General features: G+C 45.0%; 1 protein-coding gene across 1 annotated transcript in view; it reads right to left on the minus strand.

Annotated features, from left to right (window-relative positions):
* Nucleotides 1-866: 866 nt before the first annotated feature.
* The window catches only part of APBB1IP (amyloid beta precursor protein binding family B member 1 interacting protein), a 103,717-nt gene continuing 84,715 nt past the window's right edge, over nucleotides 867-19,868 (minus strand). Inside the window, exons 11-14 of the mRNA XM_060121170.1 lie at nucleotides 14,408-14,506; nucleotides 13,702-13,816; nucleotides 3,141-3,244; nucleotides 867-1,630 (exon numbers count right to left, since the gene is read on the minus strand). Of these exons, the coding sequence (XP_059977153.1) occupies nucleotides 1,121-1,630; nucleotides 3,141-3,244; nucleotides 13,702-13,816; nucleotides 14,408-14,506 (828 nt within the window). The 3' untranslated portion in view covers nucleotides 867-1,120. The remainder of the gene's footprint in view (nucleotides 1,631-3,140; nucleotides 3,245-13,701; nucleotides 13,817-14,407; nucleotides 14,507-19,868) is intronic.

A 19,868-nucleotide genomic window follows, 5' to 3' on the forward strand; every position in this document is an offset into this window, starting at 1 on the left:
AAACATAAGATTAATTATCTTAAGTAGAAAATAACACATTAGTTATTATTATTATTTTTGGCCGTGCCGCCCAGCATGTGGGATCTTAGTTCCCCAACCCGTGCCCCTTGCACTGGAAGCGCGGAGTCTTAATCACTGGACCGCCCGGGAAGTCCAACACGTTAGCTATTATTTTCTACCCACTTTAAGAAGATTTTCAGGTGTTTTACATTAAAAAAAAAAAAACAGAACCATGGAAATAAAACTAAGAAAATCTAAAAGGACTCTCAGAAGCCAATTAGAAAGAGAAGATAAGGGTAATAGGAACTTAAGATAAACTGGTTGTTAAAATTAAGCATTAAATTTATCTGAGGGAAAACATTCCTGGTTGAAGAATATAATTTGATTGCCTTTTCCTGTCTCTAAATTTTTATTTATAGCAACTTATAGCATTATAATAACAGAATCCAAAAACTATCTAAAAAACTATTTTTTCCCCCAATTACTATGTTATTAAACCATTAGAAAACCAAAACCAAACTAGGGTATGTCCAAGACTCCAATGAATCAAGCAATGAGTCTCAAAAAAACTAAATTCACTCTACCTCTCCTGGTTTTTTCTTTTTCTTCTTTCGATTTTCCTGAAAGTTCTGGAGGTCACTGAGATGGAGATGGAAAATATGTCGAAGATCAACAAGACTTTAGAAGGCCTAGGATTTTTAAAAGGTCAAGTATATTATAAAATAGAATTGATACTGCACTAGATTTATACTGATATTTCTAGAAATACCATCTTAAGGAAAAAAATTTAAACTTTTATTAATTTGATGCTTCATAACATAATAAAATAAATGAACATAAAACATCATTTTACTTAACTTGGAAGGGAAGATAAAATCCATTGAAGTGGAAATACACAGGAAAGATATGTACATTCAGGCAGATATTCTAAATTCTGTGTTAGGTTAAGGATTATGAATGTACTTGAGAAACAGGGAGACGTTTCCTATTTGCATTTCTAGTCTGAATACTTCAATATTGTATCTAAAATGAACAAGATGTCACGGAAACAAAGTAGCAAAAATGCAATTGAGGTTAGCAATGATTACACCCATCACCCAAAGATACTTCTAGCCTTCCCTTAGGACATGTTGCTTCTCTTCTTTTGCAAAGCTTTCATGAGATCCGACATGAAATCCTGCTCCCCGCCTCCTCCGCCCGGTGGTCCCGGGTTCGCCTGCCTCTTGGGGGGAGCTGGCGGCCTTTTGGCCACCACGGGGGTTGGCTTCGCGGCTTCGGGGACGAGGGCGGGCGGGGGCGGGGGCGGCGGCAGCGAGGACCCCGCGTCGCCCGCAAACGACGGCGGCGGTGGAGGAGGCACGAAGTCCGGGGGCGCGTCGCTAAAGTCGGGGGGCGGCGGAGGGAGCTCGTCGTCCTCCAGGGGTGGCGGCGGCGGAGGCGGCGGCAGGAGGTCGTGGGGCGGCGCTGGGAAGCCGGCGGCCGTGCCCTTGACCTTGGGCGGCGTCCCTGGGCTGCTGCAGCCGACTTCCGAGGACCGTCGCACGGGAGGGGGCGGAGGCAGGCTGGACATGGGAAGGGTCTGGGCCCTGGGCGCTCCGGCGTCGTGGCTGCCGAGGCCGGACTTCTTGTCCTTCAACAAAGCGACAACAGCATTTATTCTTGACCACATGGCCACGTGGACATGACAGTTCCCGGACAGGTGAGTCTCCGGATTTAGGAAGCGTCTGCCCCCGAGGGGGAGGCTCAGTCCCTCAGTCCTGAGACTCCAGGTTGTTCCTGAGCTAGCTCACCTCATATTTATATAATGCAACTTCCCCCAGGAGTTTCAGGCAGCTGAACTGAATCCCTCTGTTTTAGTGATAATTATCATTGCAATTTACATTTTATCAGGCTTTCATTTTATTTCTTTCTTTGCTTAATAACCTCTTGCCACTGGAGATTAGAAATTTTTTTTTCCCCTAACAAAGTGCCCTTATGATTGAGTTTATTTTATTTAGTTCAACTGTTTAGCATGATAAGAAATTAACCGGTGATGTATTTTTTTTAAAATTCTGAACAGGCAGTTTGGGAATTAGTGTTCACGCATAGTTAAGTGATTTCTATTCTGGGATCCTTTTATTGCTTTCAGCATTTAAAAATGTTTTTCTTCAGTTGGCATTACAAAAACCATAAAAATAATAATCGCTGAAAGTACACTGCAAGATGAGATTGTCAGATTTGAGAAGCTAACAAGAATATTAGAGAAACACACCTTTTAATGGTCTATTGTGGTTTTCAAAAATTATAAGAAGCTCGATAAATACAGGATTTAACTGTTCCCACCACTGGCTGATGGACAAAATGAAAGGGGAGAATGAGGTGGAAAACTACTGAAACACATTTAAGACTGGTTTGAATCATACATGGGAAATATTCAGTGGAACTTGTATAGTCAATTAAGTCGTTACCAATTGGACTAATAACTAAATTATAACTTTTGGCTATAATTTTTAGATAGATTTAAATGAATCTTCATTAATCTCCTCTACTAAAAAAAAAAAAGTTACGGAGAATGTTACACCAATTTGGAAATTATTTTAAAATGCGTTTTCTTCTCTGTCACCCTGAGGACGTATGTAGAACGTTAACAGAAAAATACAATAATGAATATTTTATAGTGGGACCCTGTCAGTACTCTTCTAATCTGGTTTGGGGTCCAGATAGCATTTAACAAAGGGCTTCTGACTAACATGTTGCTCTAATTTATTCAGAAAGAATAAGTAAAAATCCCAAGGGCTTAAAATGCAGACGCCACTTTCAGAGAGTGCTAAAACCACTTGACTAAACAAACAAACAAACAAAATTGCTTCAGTCAAAATAAATGTAGCTAAACTAAAAATAGTTACCAATCCTCAGCATTAAAGAAAATACTTACATTTTCCCGAAGCTGTGATAGTTGGTTTTAATTTTCCATCCTAGCCTATGTAACTTTAAGATAAATATATATATATATATATAAAAGAAGCAATTATCTAAATGAAATTACAGTGACTTTTGAATTGTTGGAACTCTATTCTCTCTTTTTAAAAGAACAATTAGAATACTGCTAATGGTTTAGAATATGGGCTTACAGGTGACAGTCTGATAGAAGTGGGTCTTACCTTAGTTGTTTCAACAGGTCTCTGGGCTTCTCCGAGAACAGTACTCATAGAATGTGCTGCCTGGGGGATCTGACCATTGGCCTGGGTGGTGCCTGTTTTAACTCCTAAAGGGGAGGAAGAGAGACAAGAAGAGTGGGCAAAGGTGGGAGGGAAAATTAGGAGTATGGGATTAACAGGTACAAACTACTGTATATAAAACAGGTGAGCAACAAGGAGTTACTGTGTAACACAGGGAACTATACTCAATGTCTTGTAATAACGTATACTGGAAAATAATCCAAAAAAACACCCACCCTGAATCCCTTTGCTGTACACCTGAAACTAATACAATATTGTAAATCAACTATACTTCAATAAAAAAAGAGTGGGCAAAGTATTTTCAACATCCTTCAGAGTTAACCTGAAAAGACAAAGCAGTTTTATGTCTCCAAAGCAAAAGGATTCACAGGTACACAGGGCTTTTGAAAAAACCTGAGGTTCTACGACAATACTTCATGAAATTCAGCAAAACATTCAGGGAAATGAATACTTTATACAAGCAACAAAATCTGGATTAACTGGGGTTCTAGAGAACAGTATGTTCTGCTTTTAAAAACTTTTTCGTGACTGGAAAATGAACCTTGAAAACCTCCTTTTTAAAAGAATTGTTGAAGATTTTTCTGAAATGGATGTATCTGGGTTCATACCATGCTATGTACAGGAACAACTTTTGAACGTTATCCTCAACAAAAAATACTTTGAGCACAAAAACAGTAGACAGGACTTCCCAAGTGGCGCAGTGGTCAGGAATCCACCTGCCAATGCAGGGGACAAGAGTTTGAGCCCTGGTCCGGGAAGATCCTACATGCCGCGGAGCAACTAAGCCCATGTGCCACAACTACTGAGCCTGCGCTCTAGAGCCCGAGAGCCACAACTACTGCAGCCCGTGCGCCTAGAGCCCATGCTCCGCAACAAGAGAAGCCACCGCAATGAGAAGCCTGCGCACTGCAACGAAGAGTAGCCCCCACTCGCCGCAACTGGAGAAAGCCCACGCGCAGCAACGAAGACCCAATGCAGCCAAAAATAAATAAATTTATTTTTTTAAAAAAAAGGTGGACAGAGGGGATTGGGCAAAATATACAAACCCCCACTATATCCTGAAATTAGATTTTTTTTTCCCCAGGCAGTCCTGATATGTGCTTCTTTTCCTGCTTTTTTTTTTTTTTTTTTTTTTTGCGGTACGCAGGCCTCTCACTGTTGTGGCCTCTCCCGTTGCGGAGCACAGGCTCCGGACACGCAGGCTCAGCAGCCATGGCTCACGGGCCCAGCCGCTCCGCGGCATGTGGGATCCTCCCAGACCAGGGCACGAACCCGTGTCCCCTGCATCGGCAGGCGGACTCTCAACCACTGCGCCACCAGGGAAGCCCTCCTGCCTTTTTATTTGTCCTTTTGCACAAAAGTGTGCCTAGCTGAGGTTTCACAGTTTTGAGAGTCAGAGAAGCAGCTGTGTGTTGATGTCTCTGGCTCCGGAGAGGGCATCCCGGGGGGAGGACAGCCAGCTCTCCACACACTGAGCCTGCTCCTCCCATGATTGAACTGCCTCCCAGACCCCGACCTGAGGTCTCCTCCCTGAGGGATTCCGAGGTTGCCTTAGCTCTACTCAGTACCAGCTGTTCTGCCAAATATTTATGAAATGACTGTGTGCTTGCTTCTCTAAATATTTTCCAAATATTTTGAAAAACCCAAAACTCTATGCAACAACTCAGAGAAGGTCATTAAGTACTTCAGGAGACAGGGAAGAAGGGAAGGTCTGATGAGGAATCAGATACTTTCACTATCTCAAAGTATCTCTGTACGAATTATTAAGTACAATATGAAATAACTGCACAGGAGAGAAATCTGACAGCACGTTAGCCAAGTGGTCAGAATGAATGTTTCCAATGAGGGGCAACAGACACCATACGCCTCCGACTAGGATACGCCGAGAAGGACACGGCAGCTTAGTCCTGCCCCAAACACATTACCTGAGATGAATTACGAGGAAATATCAGACACATCCAAACTGAGGGACATTCTATAAAATAAATGGCCTGTATTCTTTAAAAAATGTTAATGTCTTGATAGACAAAGAAAGGCTGAGGAAATGTTCCAGAGGAAAGGGGATGATGCCTAAATGCAAACTCCAAATCTGGACGGCACCAGTGCCAGGAAAGAGCATTGCTGTAAAGGCATCATTGCGACGACTGGCAAAACTGGGATATGGGCTGCGGTTTACATAAATATACTCTATCAACATGAAATGTTAAATTTCCTGAATTTGATTACTGTGGTTAGTAAGGGAATAGCCTTTTTTTTTGTGGTTTTAGGAAATACAAAGGGAAGATTTAAGGGACAAAGGGACACAATATAGTCAATCTACTCTCAAGAGGCTCCAAAAAAAAAAGGTCTAGGGACAACATATGGGGGGTGGGATAGGGAGAGGGGGATGATACAGCAAATGTGACAAATACTCAGTATCGGTGCTCTGGGTCAAGAGTCTATGGAAATTCTTGGCATTATTCTTGCAACTTTTCTGTCAGTTTGAAATTATTTCAGAATAAAAATATGTTCATGTCCATTTATACAATCAAAAGGCTGGAACAGGCTATACCAACTTGTTCTGCTGTAAGGTTTGTTGCTGTAAAATGCATGCTCCTCATTCAGCAAGAGCAGCCATGTCCTTGTTCAGAGCTGCCCTCCTCGGCACACCTGCTCGGTGCCGTCAGAACTTAACACCCTGTGCCACGTAAACGCAAGATTATCTCTATGACTATTTAATGTCTCTCTCTGATTAGCCACGTCTTTGCTCTGGAGGGCGGAAAGTAACAGGTTTAAACTTCTTAAGGTCTTAGGATGTTTAAATTTAAGAGTTTTTCATAAGGCCTTGTGTCCCATCCCATGCCGCCCCTGAGAGATTTAAACCCCTTAGATTCCAAAGTGCTTAATCTCCTCATTTCCTTTGGTCTCTTCTCTTTCCCCTCTTCCCTCTTTGTATGCATATTCAAAATCTTTCTTTACAGGTAATGGAAACACCTTTGTATAAACAGAAACCAAAGCTGAATACTGAAGACAGTTAGGGGAAATTCCTTTAAAGGGCACAAATTATCAATATATACATTTTTTGCTTCTTTTGCCCAAACACACACAGTCTGATTTCTCAACAACATAGTGCACATTGCTATGTAACCAGGATGTCTAGGTCTTTGCCAGTCTGTGGGAACAAAAGAAGTCACGTCTATAGCAATCTCTCAGATGCTCCAAGCTGCTGTCCTCCCTTTACCAAGAAGTCTAATCTTTTCTGTGGGTTCTCTGCCCCATCCTGAGACAACCCATGGGTACCCACATAACTCGTATATCCTGTAGGTGCCACCGATTTCAGATCTAGGTTGTCCTGGGGTCACAGTATTAACGTCCCAGCTGTCAAGTAGCAACACCACTCCTCCTGCTGCCACGTCTCTCTGGCAGACCTCAAAGGAATTAGGGGTGGGAAGTTCATTAAACGTATGTTTTACAGAACTCAAGTGCATTCCCAGGAGGGGACAGATCCCTCATCCCCTTCTTCACCCATGTGGTTTGTAAAGGGCCGATCATACCACTTGTACTGGCATCCTCTTCAGTGCGGCTACGTGATTTAGGTATAAGCATGCAATGGAGCCCTTCCAGGGCGTTTTCAGAAGCGGGGCTTTCTCTTTGTACTAAGATTTCCAGCTGTGTGAAAAATGTTAGCCTAGAGAGCCAGTGGCAGTCCCTGCCACCTCATGGGGACACTGCCCAAGAAAGAAACAGTATCTCGATGACTTCACTTAACCCCCTGGATCCCGCTGTGCCTGAAAGCAGCCTACCTCTGGATTTCCTAGTTTTGTGCCATAATAAATCTCTCCCCCTTGGTTTTTGTTGCTTAAACTAGATTGAGTTGGATTTCTGCCAATTGCCGCAAAAGAGTCCTGATGAAAAATAGTGGCTAAAGTCATAAAATCATTTAATAAGTACTAAAAAAAAAGCCTCCACGGCTGTTTCCTAATATAAAAGAAAAAACCCTGCCATTTATCGAGACTACATTACTTGTTGCTAAACACTCTGGATGTAGAACGATGCCTCGGGATTTTCAATTGGGTAATCACAGCAGAGGCACACAAATCGTCTGCGGTTTGACTCCCAGCCAGTGACCCTGCACCACTTGGCCCTGCCTCTCCAGGACTCTGGGCCAACCACGTGAAGAGGGAGAGGGCAGGAGAGGAAAGGGATTCCAGGTGAAAAGTTGAAGCGGAGGAGGCATCAGACTGACGGGGCCTGGGGTTGATTGTCTCCAGGCTCTATCAGATGGTTTTATAGCAGGTCCTGCCCAGGGAGAGTTAGTGCCCGTGCAAGGTCTCCCCGGCTGCAGTTCTTGTTCTGATCTGTCTCTTGAGGGTCCAAGGTCCAGGAAATCTGTCCTCTGTGGCTGACCCCACTCTGCAAGCCAATGACTCAGAAAACAGTTGTTGGGGTGATGAAGGAGGCTCCCTGACTAGTGCCCCAAAGAGCCCGAGGTTCAAGTGAGCCTATCAGCCAGTAACTCCTCTGATCCCAAGGAACATTTGTTTTTTCAACACTATTCTTGACATTTACCTTAATTTTGGCGGCGGAGGGAAGAGGGCTGTTGCAAGGAACGTATGGTTTGATTTGTCCCGGGCTCCTGGATGGACGTGGGTCCCTTAAACACCTTCCAAGGAGCCCTAGTGATTTTGTGTGATGAGTTTAGGCGAAGAGAGAGGCTTGGATAATAACATACGAGAAGAACTGAATTTTAAAAGATGGCGTCATTTCAGGCGGGTCTTTGTTGCTAAGATGCAATCACGGTCATCGCGTACGTATGTGTATAACTGAGAAGAATGAACTTCACGTTCTATTTGAAAGTGGCTTCCCTTCCTTCTAAGCTCATCATCTTCAGTTCCTTCCGAGCTGGTCACTAATGTAGCTCTTTAGAGCTTAAAATCCCACCCAGCAGGTGCTCATGGCAATACATTCTAAGGCATAAACTGAAAGTTTAAATTGAGGACGTTTTTCCCCTTAGATGCTCAAATGGAAGCATTTACTAATAAGCAGGGATGCTCTCAGTATGGTTTATTTTAAGATCTCAGCACATTTGTCCTCTGTAGGGCTGCAGGGCTTAATTTTGATAAATAAGACTCTACAGCAGAACTAAGATGGGTTTACTATCTACTAACAGATATTCCATCGTGGGAAAGATCCTCCTTTTTGATCAATGGACATCTCATCTGACTGCTGCAATGGTGTTCTTCAAAAATTGGATTTAAGCAATTCATTTAGGAGAAACGGAATGAACATGCATTTTGCATTTAGTATTAAGGCTGTTCACATTACTTCACCCTCAGAGAAACCCTACCAGGTATTAATTCATTTTTCCATTTGTCGTCCCAACCATCTTCGAATTCTAGCCGAGTGCCTGTTATCTGCCCAGCACTGCAGTCCGTGCTGGGAAAACTATGATGTACCAGACAGAAACAGTCCCTGACCTTATGATTTCCTTCAGTGCCTGGAGGAGGGAACAGATACTAAACTAATAATCACACAGATTATTAATTATGACTGGCCTACCAAGGACAATTCATTTGAGATCTGAGGCTGGGCAGGAATTAGCCACATGAAATCAAAGAGCATCATAGGGCTTCCCTGGTGGCGCAGTGGTTGAGAGTCCGCCTGCCGATGCAAGAGATACGGGTTCGTGCCCCGGTCCGGGAAGATCCCACATGCTGCGGAGCGGCTGGGCCCGTGAGCCATGGCCGCTGAGCCCGCGCGTCCGGAGCCTGTGCTCCGCAACGGAAGAGGCCATAACAGTGAGAGGCCCGCGTACCGAAAAGAAAAAAAAAAACAAAACAAACAAAGAGCATCATAAACAGAGGAAGAGCATCTGAGAAGTCCTTGAAAAAGGATGGTGCTTGGGGCTTTAAAAAAGTGGGAAAAGCAGATGGGCTCTGTGGCAGGAACAGGAAGACAGGGGTGGGGAAAGAGGCAGGTGAGATGGGCGAGGCTCATTTCATGCAGGTTTTGGTGGCCTTGCTAAGGACTGGGGACTTAATCTGAGAGCAGTAGAAAGCATCTGAAGGGCTGAAGCACCACCTCATGGGGCCAAATGAACATGGTGGCTAGGATTTGATGGCAATGGAGACAAACAGGCATGGACAGATTTGCCCAATATTCAGAAGGTAGAGTCAGCAGGATTTAGAAGTGACTGGATTTAGAGGTGAGTTTTCTTGCATGTTTTCTGCAGGAGCAATTGGGCAGATGACGATGTTATTTATGGAAACAGAGAACAACAATGGGGGGGCAAATCTGGAGGGTAAGAGGATGAGCTCAGTTTTGCAGATGTTGAGTTGGAGGTGTCTGGGAAGGATCCACGTGAAGCCAATGAGCAGACAGTTGGAAACACGGGTTTGAAGGTCAACAGAGAAGCCTGGATTGGATTTACATAGCTATAGGTGGTCAGCTCATACACAGTGCTGGGGGTGGATTAGATCACTTAGGGAGATAGTGTAAAATGAGGATAGGGTTAGGATTGATGGGTCTTGGGTAGTTTAAGGTGGGGTAGAAGAAGAGTTACTATAGGAGGTTAAAAAAGAGTGGTCAGAGAAGTTGGGGGGTGGGGTGGGGGACTTGGAGTGTGTGATACCTGGAAAGCCGAGAGAGGAGATTGGTTCAAGGAGGAGTGGCCAGTTGTGTTGGGGTTGCTGAAAGGTGGACTAAAAAGAGGGGTTTACAGTAGTTTGATTTAGTAACACAGAGGCCGCTGGTGAGATTAGCAAGAGCATTTTCCACCAGGTAGTAGAGGCAGAAAGAAGCCTGACTGAAATGGGTTGAAGAGCGAAAAGGAAGTAGAAAAATGGAGACAGCAAATATGGTCCACCTTTTAGAATAGTTGCTTGTCAGATGGGGCACTAGCTGGAGGGGGATTTGGAGTTGTAGGAGGGTTTTAAATTTGATTTTGTTTCTTTGAAGAAGGGAGCAATATTGATGAGAAGAAAACAGTAGAGCAGAAGAGAAAGTAGAAGAGAATGGCATAATCATGCATCTCTCTGGTCTTTGTCCTGGGTTCCTGGCACAGAACTTGGTATTTTCCAAGTTATCAGAGTGTCTTTGTTATTCAGCCCCTAGGAACACATCTGAATTTATGCAAACAAGGTGGATCAGGATGGGTGCTGGTCACCAGAAGACCAACCAACTGATTAGACGGTTGAGGCTTTGGGCCAGCCTGACATCGGCAGAGTAGAGAACGGGGGCTAGAAATTGAGTTCAGTCACGTGGTCAATGATTTAATCAATCATGTCGATGAAGTGAAATCCCAATAAAAAATCTGGACAGTGGTGCTTTCCTGGTGGTGAATACATCCATGTGCTGGAAGGGTGATGCACCCTGATTCCAGAGGACACAGAAGCTCTTCATCTGGGACCCTCCTAGACCTCACCTTATTCATCTTTCGTTTGGCTGGTCCTGATGTGTATCCTTTACTTACTTTTTTAATTTTTAAAAATGTTTCTTTCTTTCTTTATTGTTTGGTTGCGTTGGGTCTTCATTGCTGCGTGTGGTCTAGCTGCAGTGAGAGGGGGTTACTCTTCGTTGTGGTGCATGGGCTTCTCATCGCGGTGGCTTCTCTTGTTGTGGAGCACGGGCTTCTAGGCGAGCGGGCTTCAGTAATTGCAGTAGGCGGGCTCAGTAGTTGTGGCACACGGCCTTAGCTGCTCCACGGCATGTGGGATCCTCCCAGACCAGAGGTTCCCCACCGAACCCGAATCTGCATTGGCAGGCAGATTCTTAACCACTGCGCCGCCAGGGAAGTCCCAGTGTATACTTTATAATAACATTGTAACAATAAGGATAGCACTCTCCCAAGTTTTGTGAGTTGAACTGTTGAACCTAAGGGGGTTCTGGGAAACCCCCAGATTTGTGGCCGGTAGGTCAAAAGTTTGGGTGGCCTGGGGACCCCTGAAGTGTGGCTGGCATCTGAAGGAAGGGCAGCCTTATTAGGACTGTGCCCTTTTGGGGTCTGAGCTAACTCCAGGGGCAGCGTCAGAGTTGCGCTGCAGGACTCCAGTTGGGGCAAGAATAGGGGACGAGAGCATGCATGGAAGAATTGGCCCTTGTTAGGAGGTAACACAATAGACATGGGCTAGGATGGGTGTAGATGCAGGTAAGTCACTGGGTTTGGTGGTGGAAAGTTGATGGTTCCTTTTATTTTGCTGAGAGTAAAGGGGCTGGAGATTGGAAATCTGAGGAGAGTGAAGAATGTCTGAAACAATTAGAGAAGCTAGGAGATTACACTGACTGGGATAGGTCTTCTCAACATTACTGACATCTGGGACTGGCAAATTCTTTGTTGTTCAGGGCTGTCCTGTGCATTGCAGGACAGGCAGCATCCCCAGCCTCTACCCATTAGATGACACAAGCACCCCCCAAAGCATGACAACCAAACATGTTTTCAGACATTGCCAAGTCTTCCCTGGGGGTCCAAATCTCCCTCGGTCGAGAACCATTGGTCTAGAGAAACACAGTAAGAGCCACAGGCAGTATTAAGGGCCCGGTTGTGGTTGATGTCGACAGATCTGTGATGGACTCAGTGTCTACCCTATGCCGAGCCCTCTAGGAGGAAAGGATGTCCCAATTCCTCTCCCCACGCTGGAGAAGCCTCACTCCCCCTACCCTCTCCTTTTCTCAACCTCCAGATTTCCTATATACTAGGTTAACGGTGGGCAGAGTCCTGTGGGTTGAGAGCCAGCCCAGTCATTCTGCTTCCTTCCTTCCTTCTTTTTCCCCTCCCTCCTCTCTCGCTCCCTTCTTTTCTTCCTCTTTTTCTTTAAATCCCTGGTGTTATAGTCGCCTCTGGCTAGGGCTGAAACTTAGGCAAGATAGATGCCCGTTTCAAGCTTTGAGTTTAAACCACATGCTCTAGCTTGTTCTAACAGGTAGCCTTGAATTGGGAGTTATGAACACTAGCCCAGCTGATCAAACATGGAATTCTAATTTGCCACGGTTCCTGTGTCTGTATCTTTCTCTTGGGAACTTCATGGGAGGGATGCCTGTGTCTGGATGTGGGCTCAGTGGTGCCCTATCAAAATAGCATCTCACAGCACCCCCAAATCCCCAATGACCTCTGACACACACACATAACTGGTAGAGCTAAGGTCCTGGCAAGATGTGGGTTCTGTTTCCACCCAAGTGGGTGGACTGTAATTCAGTTGACACCTCCTGGAGTTGGCACCAGACTCTACAGGTGTAAGGTACAACCTTCACAAGGCTGCCTCCACTTCAATGCCAGCCAACCGCCACTTCTGACCAGCCCTTTATAAACTGAGAGGTTCCCACGACCCCTCAGGTTCAATAATTCAACACAATGACTTGTAGAACTCAGGAAAGCTCTACACTCACCCATTACAGTTTTATTATAACGGACGCCCACAGGGCGAGGTCTGGGTGGGTCTTGGACGTGGACCCCCTTCTCTGTGGAGTCAAGGCATGTAACCCACCTGGTTCCTTGAATGTTCACCAACCAGGAAGCTCCCCCAAGCCTTGGTGTCTAGAGTTTTTATTGGGGTTTCATTAAGAGGTACAATTGATGAAATCACTGGCCACAATGGTTCAAGTTCTTCCAACCATTATGTATCATAAAGACAATGTGTTTGAATCACAGCTCAACCACTGAGAAGTACTACATACCAACTTCTCCAAGCTTCAGTTCTCTCAACTGTGGAGTGAGGATAATAATGTATACCTTGCAGGGTGGTCGTAAGGACAAGAAATAATGTGTATATAAAGCGATGCATAGTACCCACTCCATCCCTCAATGTCTTGCCCTCCTTCTTAAAAATATAAACCAGTAGCTGTTATATTACCATTAAAATGTGATGTCCAGGGCTTCCCTGGTGGCACAGTGGTTGAGAGTCCGCTTGCCAATGCAGGGGACAGGGGTTCGTGCCCCGGTCCGGGAAGATCCCACATGTGGCGAAGCGGCTGTGCCCATGAGCCATGGCCGCTGAGCCTGCGCGTCCGGAGCCTGTTGCTCCGCAACGGGAGAGGCCACAACAGTGAGAGGCCCGCGTACCGCAAAAAACCCAAAAAAAAAACAACAAAAAAAAATGTGATGTCCAGAATTGGGTACAGGGCTCTAGCCATGATGTTATTGAGGCAAAACACCAAGGAATGATCTCACTGTTGGTGCAAGCAGCCTGCTGGGCACTAATGGAGCCTCGGACAAACATCACATCTATACTGTGATGAGACACAGCTCCCTACAAGCTCACCCTAAGCTGGTGATCACCATCTTGTCCACAGGCATATCATGAAAAAAGGGTCAGAGCTTTGCTAAAGGTCACTTATAAAGAAATAGATACAAGTGTGTGTGTGAGGGGGCGGGATCTTAAATTTGACCATCAGGAGGGAATGTATTCTGTACAGTGTCTACAAAGTTCTGTTTCTATGAAATACATTAGATAAGTTTGAACACGACCTCTGAGCTTTGAACAGGTGTCAGACTCTCCCCTCTGCAAGGTACCTGTAGAAGACGGGGCTGGTGGGGCTGCGTTGACAGTGCCCAGGTTGGTCCACCGAGAGGCAAGCCCTGCCCTGGCCATGGCACGCTGATAGCTATCATAGAGCGTCTTTCCATACTAGGGAGAGAACACAAAAGAAGCAAGAGAGTAATCCCGAATTCTGCACTCAGCTGCAAACTGCAAATTCAGGGAAAAAAGGACTTCATCACTACTCTTTTTATTCCTTTCCTGAGATTTTTTTTAGTCGATTTTTTTTAGTACTTCAATGAAAAAAATCCACAAATCATGTTTTCATATGTTAAATAATTTTCCAGATTAGCAGAGTCAGGTAATACCTTCACCTCCCCATTAGAGGAGAGCTTTAGCGACGTACTGTGATGACATATATCTTTATGTAATTCTACTGCAGATTGTATCTCGTGTTTCTTAATTACACACGACACTTGCAAAGCTCTCCATACATCAATAGCTGAGATGTCTCACGTGAAAGTAAATCCCTGACTCCCAGGTCATGGGAGAGGTCCATGTATCAACCACTCTCATTTACTTAAAAAAACCAATGGGCAAATAAGGTAATATCTATGGCATTGACCCCTTAATGGCACTGACTCAGTAAGAATGGATCAGCTGTTTCTCAGTAGCACAAAGCCTGGACCCAGGTCAGGAGGCTGGTTAGCAAAGATAGGGTGAGTCCGAACGCTCTCTCACCTTGGCGATCCTGATTCCCGTAACCCACTGATGTAGCATTCTTGCGTCATCACAGCAGAGATACTTGATATACTGGGACTCCTTCTGAATTTGGGGATGCTAGAAAAAGCCATTTCAAAGACCGTTTATAAGCTCTTCACTTATTAGCACCTTTCAAAAACATTTAAAAATTCTCACAGTGTATGAGATTTCCTGAGAAGGTGGCCAAAATTACCGGTAGCAGTTTTAGAATTAGGAACAGGAGTATATTTTTTTACAGAAGCTAAATTTGGAAAGAATTTCAGAAAGCAGTGACATGATTTATCACAAGCATTTTTTACTATATTACCAATAATCATTTTCATTCCTGCTTTTTGAATGCTTGAAAGCCTTCACATTTATCACGTTTCTAGCCCTACAAGAAGTCCAAATCATTTCTCCATTTATCAGATAAAGGAACTTACCTGATGTAATTCTTATGTCAAGGGATTAATGCTTTTGTGACTCCCCATCAGTCCTAGGGTTACTTCTGCTACCGGGGATTCAGGGTTTCACCCTGTCTTCTGTCATCTCTTACACAAATGGGCCATTTTGGCCTCCAGATGGATGGCGCAGAGAAGGAATATTTCTGTCTAATTTTAAGTGGCAACAAGCTAGGTGCTGCACTAGGGGTCATCCAGGCCTTCCAGGAGCTCCTGATCAAAGAGAACAGTGATGGGCAGGCACGAAGGGGAAGGAGAGTCACGGGTCCTTGGTCATACAGAACATCCTTGTCTTTCAGCACCAGAAACAGCTCCCTAACTTCCAATGGCATTCCTGTTCTGACTGTCTTGTAAGAGGGGCAAAACATGGGTCTCTCCAGCAATTTGATGCCTATAGTTCTTAGAAAGCAGCTGTTGTTTTGTTTTGTTTTGTTTCTGGAGGAATTTTAAAAGTTGATCTTGTTGCCTTTGGCTTGATATATTAAAATTTCTTTGGTTTGTTTTTTGGTGCATGTCATGTCATGGGAAAGCCAGGTTCCCAGGAGCAGACTTAAACTGTATTGTGCTGGCAAAGAAAGCAACTGTCTAGGTAGAGGGATCCACTTAAACAGCACAATCAACAATTTCTTAAGTATATACTTCATCTAAATAGACTAAAATGTAGTCATTCCCTTAAGCATAATGGCTGTTGAGCACAAAAGAGAGGCAAGAAATCTTGACCTTGAGTTCTAACTATGGCTCCTCCTATGATCAGGAGATCAAAGTACAGACTTTGGTTCATTTTCTCTACCATTAGTGAGGTGCGTCTCACCAACTTCCTTATGTCACATGTGTACTAAGACTGTATACAGAAGAATTAAGCATCAGATGACCCTGAAGGTCTCTCGTGATCCTCAGGTTTTATGATTCTAAGATGAGCTGCCTAGTGGGCTCCTTTCTGGCTCCCTCGTGAAGGCAGGAACCTTCTAGGCTCCCAGGACATCATACAGGAAGTTCCTGTGCTCATTCTTCTGTCGTGTCTTAGGACCTTGCCAAGGGGTTTACTCCCTTGAGCTTTTCGCTGAAAAAATATTTGCAAAGATGTTTAAGGAAAAATGCTGGCTCTGTGCCACTGGTTAGACTCTTCCACCATTGGTTGCTCCTGACCACAGAAAGAGAAGCTCCTGCAGGATGTGCCAGGCAGCACACAAAGGTCAGGGCAACTGCAGATGGTTGTTCAAAGGGATCTTACAGATCCTCTAAAGTTACCAGTGGGAGACCAGAGAAGTTAAGCCATTTATCCAAGGTCAAAGGGAGTGGCAGACGCGTAACAAGAACCAAGGGCCTGTGTATTCAACAGATACCTCTGGGGTGCTCAGAAATATACCAATCCCTAGGCAGACAGAGATGAGAAAGAAAGGCTCACACTGTACTTAGGAAGTGGCGGCTGGGATGTCCCTGGGGGAGACATATGTAAACAAATGTATGATCACTCTATGACATGGTAAAGTTCGTAGTAAAAGTTGGAAACCAGAGAAAGGCTCTTTGGACAAAGTGACAGAATGTTATAATACATTTGAGGAACGTGTAGAAATTCTGTGTGGCCAGGACCTGGGAGCCATGGAAAGAAGAGGCAGAAAAGAAGCTGGAGAGGAAGCGGAGTCAAGGGCCTTGTGTCAAAATCGCATCTGGACGTTGTCCTCTAGGCAGTGGGGCCATCAGACCTTTGGAACAGCAGGGCATCCAGGCAGCAGTGGTGGCTGGGGCCGTGGAGTGAGGAGGAAGACAGACAGAGAGGGCTGCATGCGAGCCGTCTCTCATAGAAACCAGAACTTGAGGGACTGGACAACAGAGGGGAGAGGAGGGACTTCAAGGATGCTTTCTCTATTTCTAGCTTGGAAAAGTAGGTGGGTATTATGGGTTTCATTGTGTCCCCTCCAAAGACATGTTGAAGTCCTAACCCTCTGTTTAGGTATCTGTGTGAATGTGACCTTATTTGAAAACAGGATTGTTGCAGATGTAATCAGGTTAAGGTGAGCTCATACTTGATTAGGCATTTATATTCTACTAGGGGAGAAAGCCAATAAAAATACAAAACATTAAGTAATGTAATTTCAGACTGTGAAGAAAATGTAGCAGAGTAAGGGTAGGGAATAGGTGAGTGATGGAGCAGAAGTCCAGAACTCTTCCCATGACCCCTCACCACCTCTCAACGGAGCTCAATATAGACATAATTCCTCCTGGAGGATGGTCACTTCCACTGCCCCATCATACCTCACCTCAGAATGCAGTGAGAACAAATTCACAAAGGAGCAACTTCACAGGAAAGGGGAGTGTGCATCAAAGAGCAAGCACAAGGGCAGAAATGATTCTGGGGTACCAAGTCCTTTCTTGGGAGTATGGACAGCCTCTGGTATCTTTTTTTGTGAGTATGGTCAGCCTCTTAAAAAACTTCTTAATTTACTTATTAATTTTTAAAAATTGAAATGTAGTTGCTGTACAATATTACGTTCGTTTCAGGTGTACTACCTAGTGATGTGACACTTGCCTACATTATGAAATGATCACCAGGGTACGTCTAGTAACCATCTGTCACCATACAAAGTTATTGCTGTATTACTGACCATACTGCTCAACCTCTTAAAGGACAGGTGATGTCTCTACTGCCTTCTCAGAGTGTGGCCCCTGGGCCATCAACATCACCTGGGAACTTGGTGGAAGTGCAAATTCCAGGGCCTGATCCCAGACCCACAGAATCAGAAACTCTGGGGGCCCAGCCACCTGTGTTTTAACAGCTCTTCTGGTGAGTCCCATGCACTCTGAAGTTTGACAACCACTGGTCAACAGAAATATTTAATTGGTTCTAGAGTGCAGTAAGAATGCCTTCCAGCTCTTGCTTGCTGGCTGTGTCTCTCGACATTGCACTGATGGTCTTATGGGCATATATTGTTTAATCTGCACGGGAAGTGTTCTTTCTTAAAAAAAAAATTGTTTATTTATCTTTTTGGCCATGCCATGTGGCACGTGGGATCTTAGTTCCCCGACCAGGGAGATCGAACCCGTGCTCCATGCAGTGGAAGTAAGGAGTCTTAACCACTGGACCACCAGGGAAGTCCCCAGGAAGTGTTCTTATTTCCACTTTGTAGCAGAGGGCAATGAAGCTTAGAGAGTCCCGACAATGCGCCAGGTGACAAGGCCAGGACTCAAATTCCCATCTTCCCGACAGCGCCCCACCACGGACTGTGGTAGTCCGTGAGTTTATCCTGAGTAAGGAACTCCCGGGCTGAACTTCTCAGCCCTTGCATGTCTGTGGAATCACACGATCTCTTAACATGCTTCGCCACAATCTCCAACTCCTTTTGCAATGTATGTGCACATTCTTTGAATTCTTTAAATCTCCTCACCCTCATGAAATATTTGCATGTCAAGAATTTTTTTCCCCACGGTGGACAGAAAGGCACATAAATGACCAAAATGTTCATAAACAAATTAGGTCCTCCAAACGATGACAGACACTTTTACTCAGCAAATGAATAGAAATTCCTAATATTTCGGGAAGGAACTGAGAAGCATGCCTAAGAGCAAATTAAGCAGGGTGATTGCCCGTAAGGAAACTGGCTTGAGAACAGAACTGATCATTCTGAGGAAAGGGAAATGTGTGTTCCCCTTGGGTTGTTTGTCCTGATTCATGTTTGTTCTTGGATCATCAGGCCTGCTTTTTTTTCACCTCTGAGTCCTCTCTCCCATCTGGGAGGCCCTGCCCTCGGTCTCAGCGTTGCCACGCTCAGTGCAGCCCAGGGTGACCTGTGTCCCAGATCAGCCCATGATTCTGGGACCTAGTTCCAAGCTTGTGAGTCAGCGCCAGAAACCGCATTCCCACCCTGCTCGCTGGGTCTCAATCCTCAGCCTGGGAACCTCTGGGTCTGAGAGCTCTTCTTTCTCTTGCTGGAAATCCCTCCTCCAGCCTCTGGACCCTGGCCATGGCTTTGGGCCCTTGCCCCCTTCTGACAACGTTCATTCTATTTGTCCGCTCTGAAGTGGATTTCGTCACCAGCTGGTAAGCCCTGACTGTTGACGCTTAGAGTTAGAACACATTCTGATCCTCTGAGGGCAAAACTTGACTGTGCTGAGGAAAAACTAAGATTCCTGGGCCCCATCCTTCAATGGTTTGATTCAGTGGGTCCCGGCCCTGGAAACTGTATTTCTAACCAGCCTCGCCTGACTCTGATTCAGCCAGTTTATTGACCAGCATTTCAGAACCTCTCTCTAAAACCTTCTCCCTACCTAAGAGATGTGGGCAGTGCTGCAGCGGTGCAGTGCACGCCCATGTGCAAAGGAGGGCCTCCATTTTGGTAATTTCTCAGGGTCTCAGGATTGCAAACAAGGGCCATGGGGGCAGACAGAAACACAATGAAGACAAAGTTCAAGGGCGGCTTGGGCTGGGGGGAGGCAGAGAAGAGATTCTGTGTCCTAGCAAACAGTGTCCGAGAGAATGGCCTCTGGGCCACCACCCGGCTTCTCATCCTGGCTCAGCAACTTCCTGATCGGGAGTCTCTGTGCCCAGGTTCCACATCTACAAACTAGGGAGAATTGTGGCTCTCACCTCATAGGCTGATAAAGGGATTAAGTGAGTTAATATATGGAAAGTGCTTAAATCATTGCATTACACATGAAACATTTCTCGTGTGCTTTTTGTTCATTAAGAAATGTCATTTTCTGACAAAGGGATAGAAATGAAGAATAGCTTAGTGGTGGCCAGGGGGTAAGATGGGGATGGGAATAGGAGCGAAGTGGGTGTAGTTATAAAGGAGGGTACCTTGTGGTGATGGGAATGCTCTGAATCTTGACTGGACCAATGTTAATATCCTGGTTATGACATGGTACCACGGTTTTGCCAGATGTTACCATTGGAAGAAACTGGGTAAATGGCACATGGGACCTCTCTGTAGTATTTCTTACAATTGCATATGGATATACAATTCTCAAAATAAAGTTTAACTAAAAAAGAAAAGAAATGGCAT

The sequence above is a fragment of the Lagenorhynchus albirostris genome, chromosome 1, assembly GCF_949774975.1.
Source record: "Lagenorhynchus albirostris chromosome 1, mLagAlb1.1, whole genome shotgun sequence".
In the NCBI taxonomy this organism is placed as follows: domain Eukaryota; kingdom Metazoa; phylum Chordata; class Mammalia; order Artiodactyla; family Delphinidae; genus Lagenorhynchus; species Lagenorhynchus albirostris.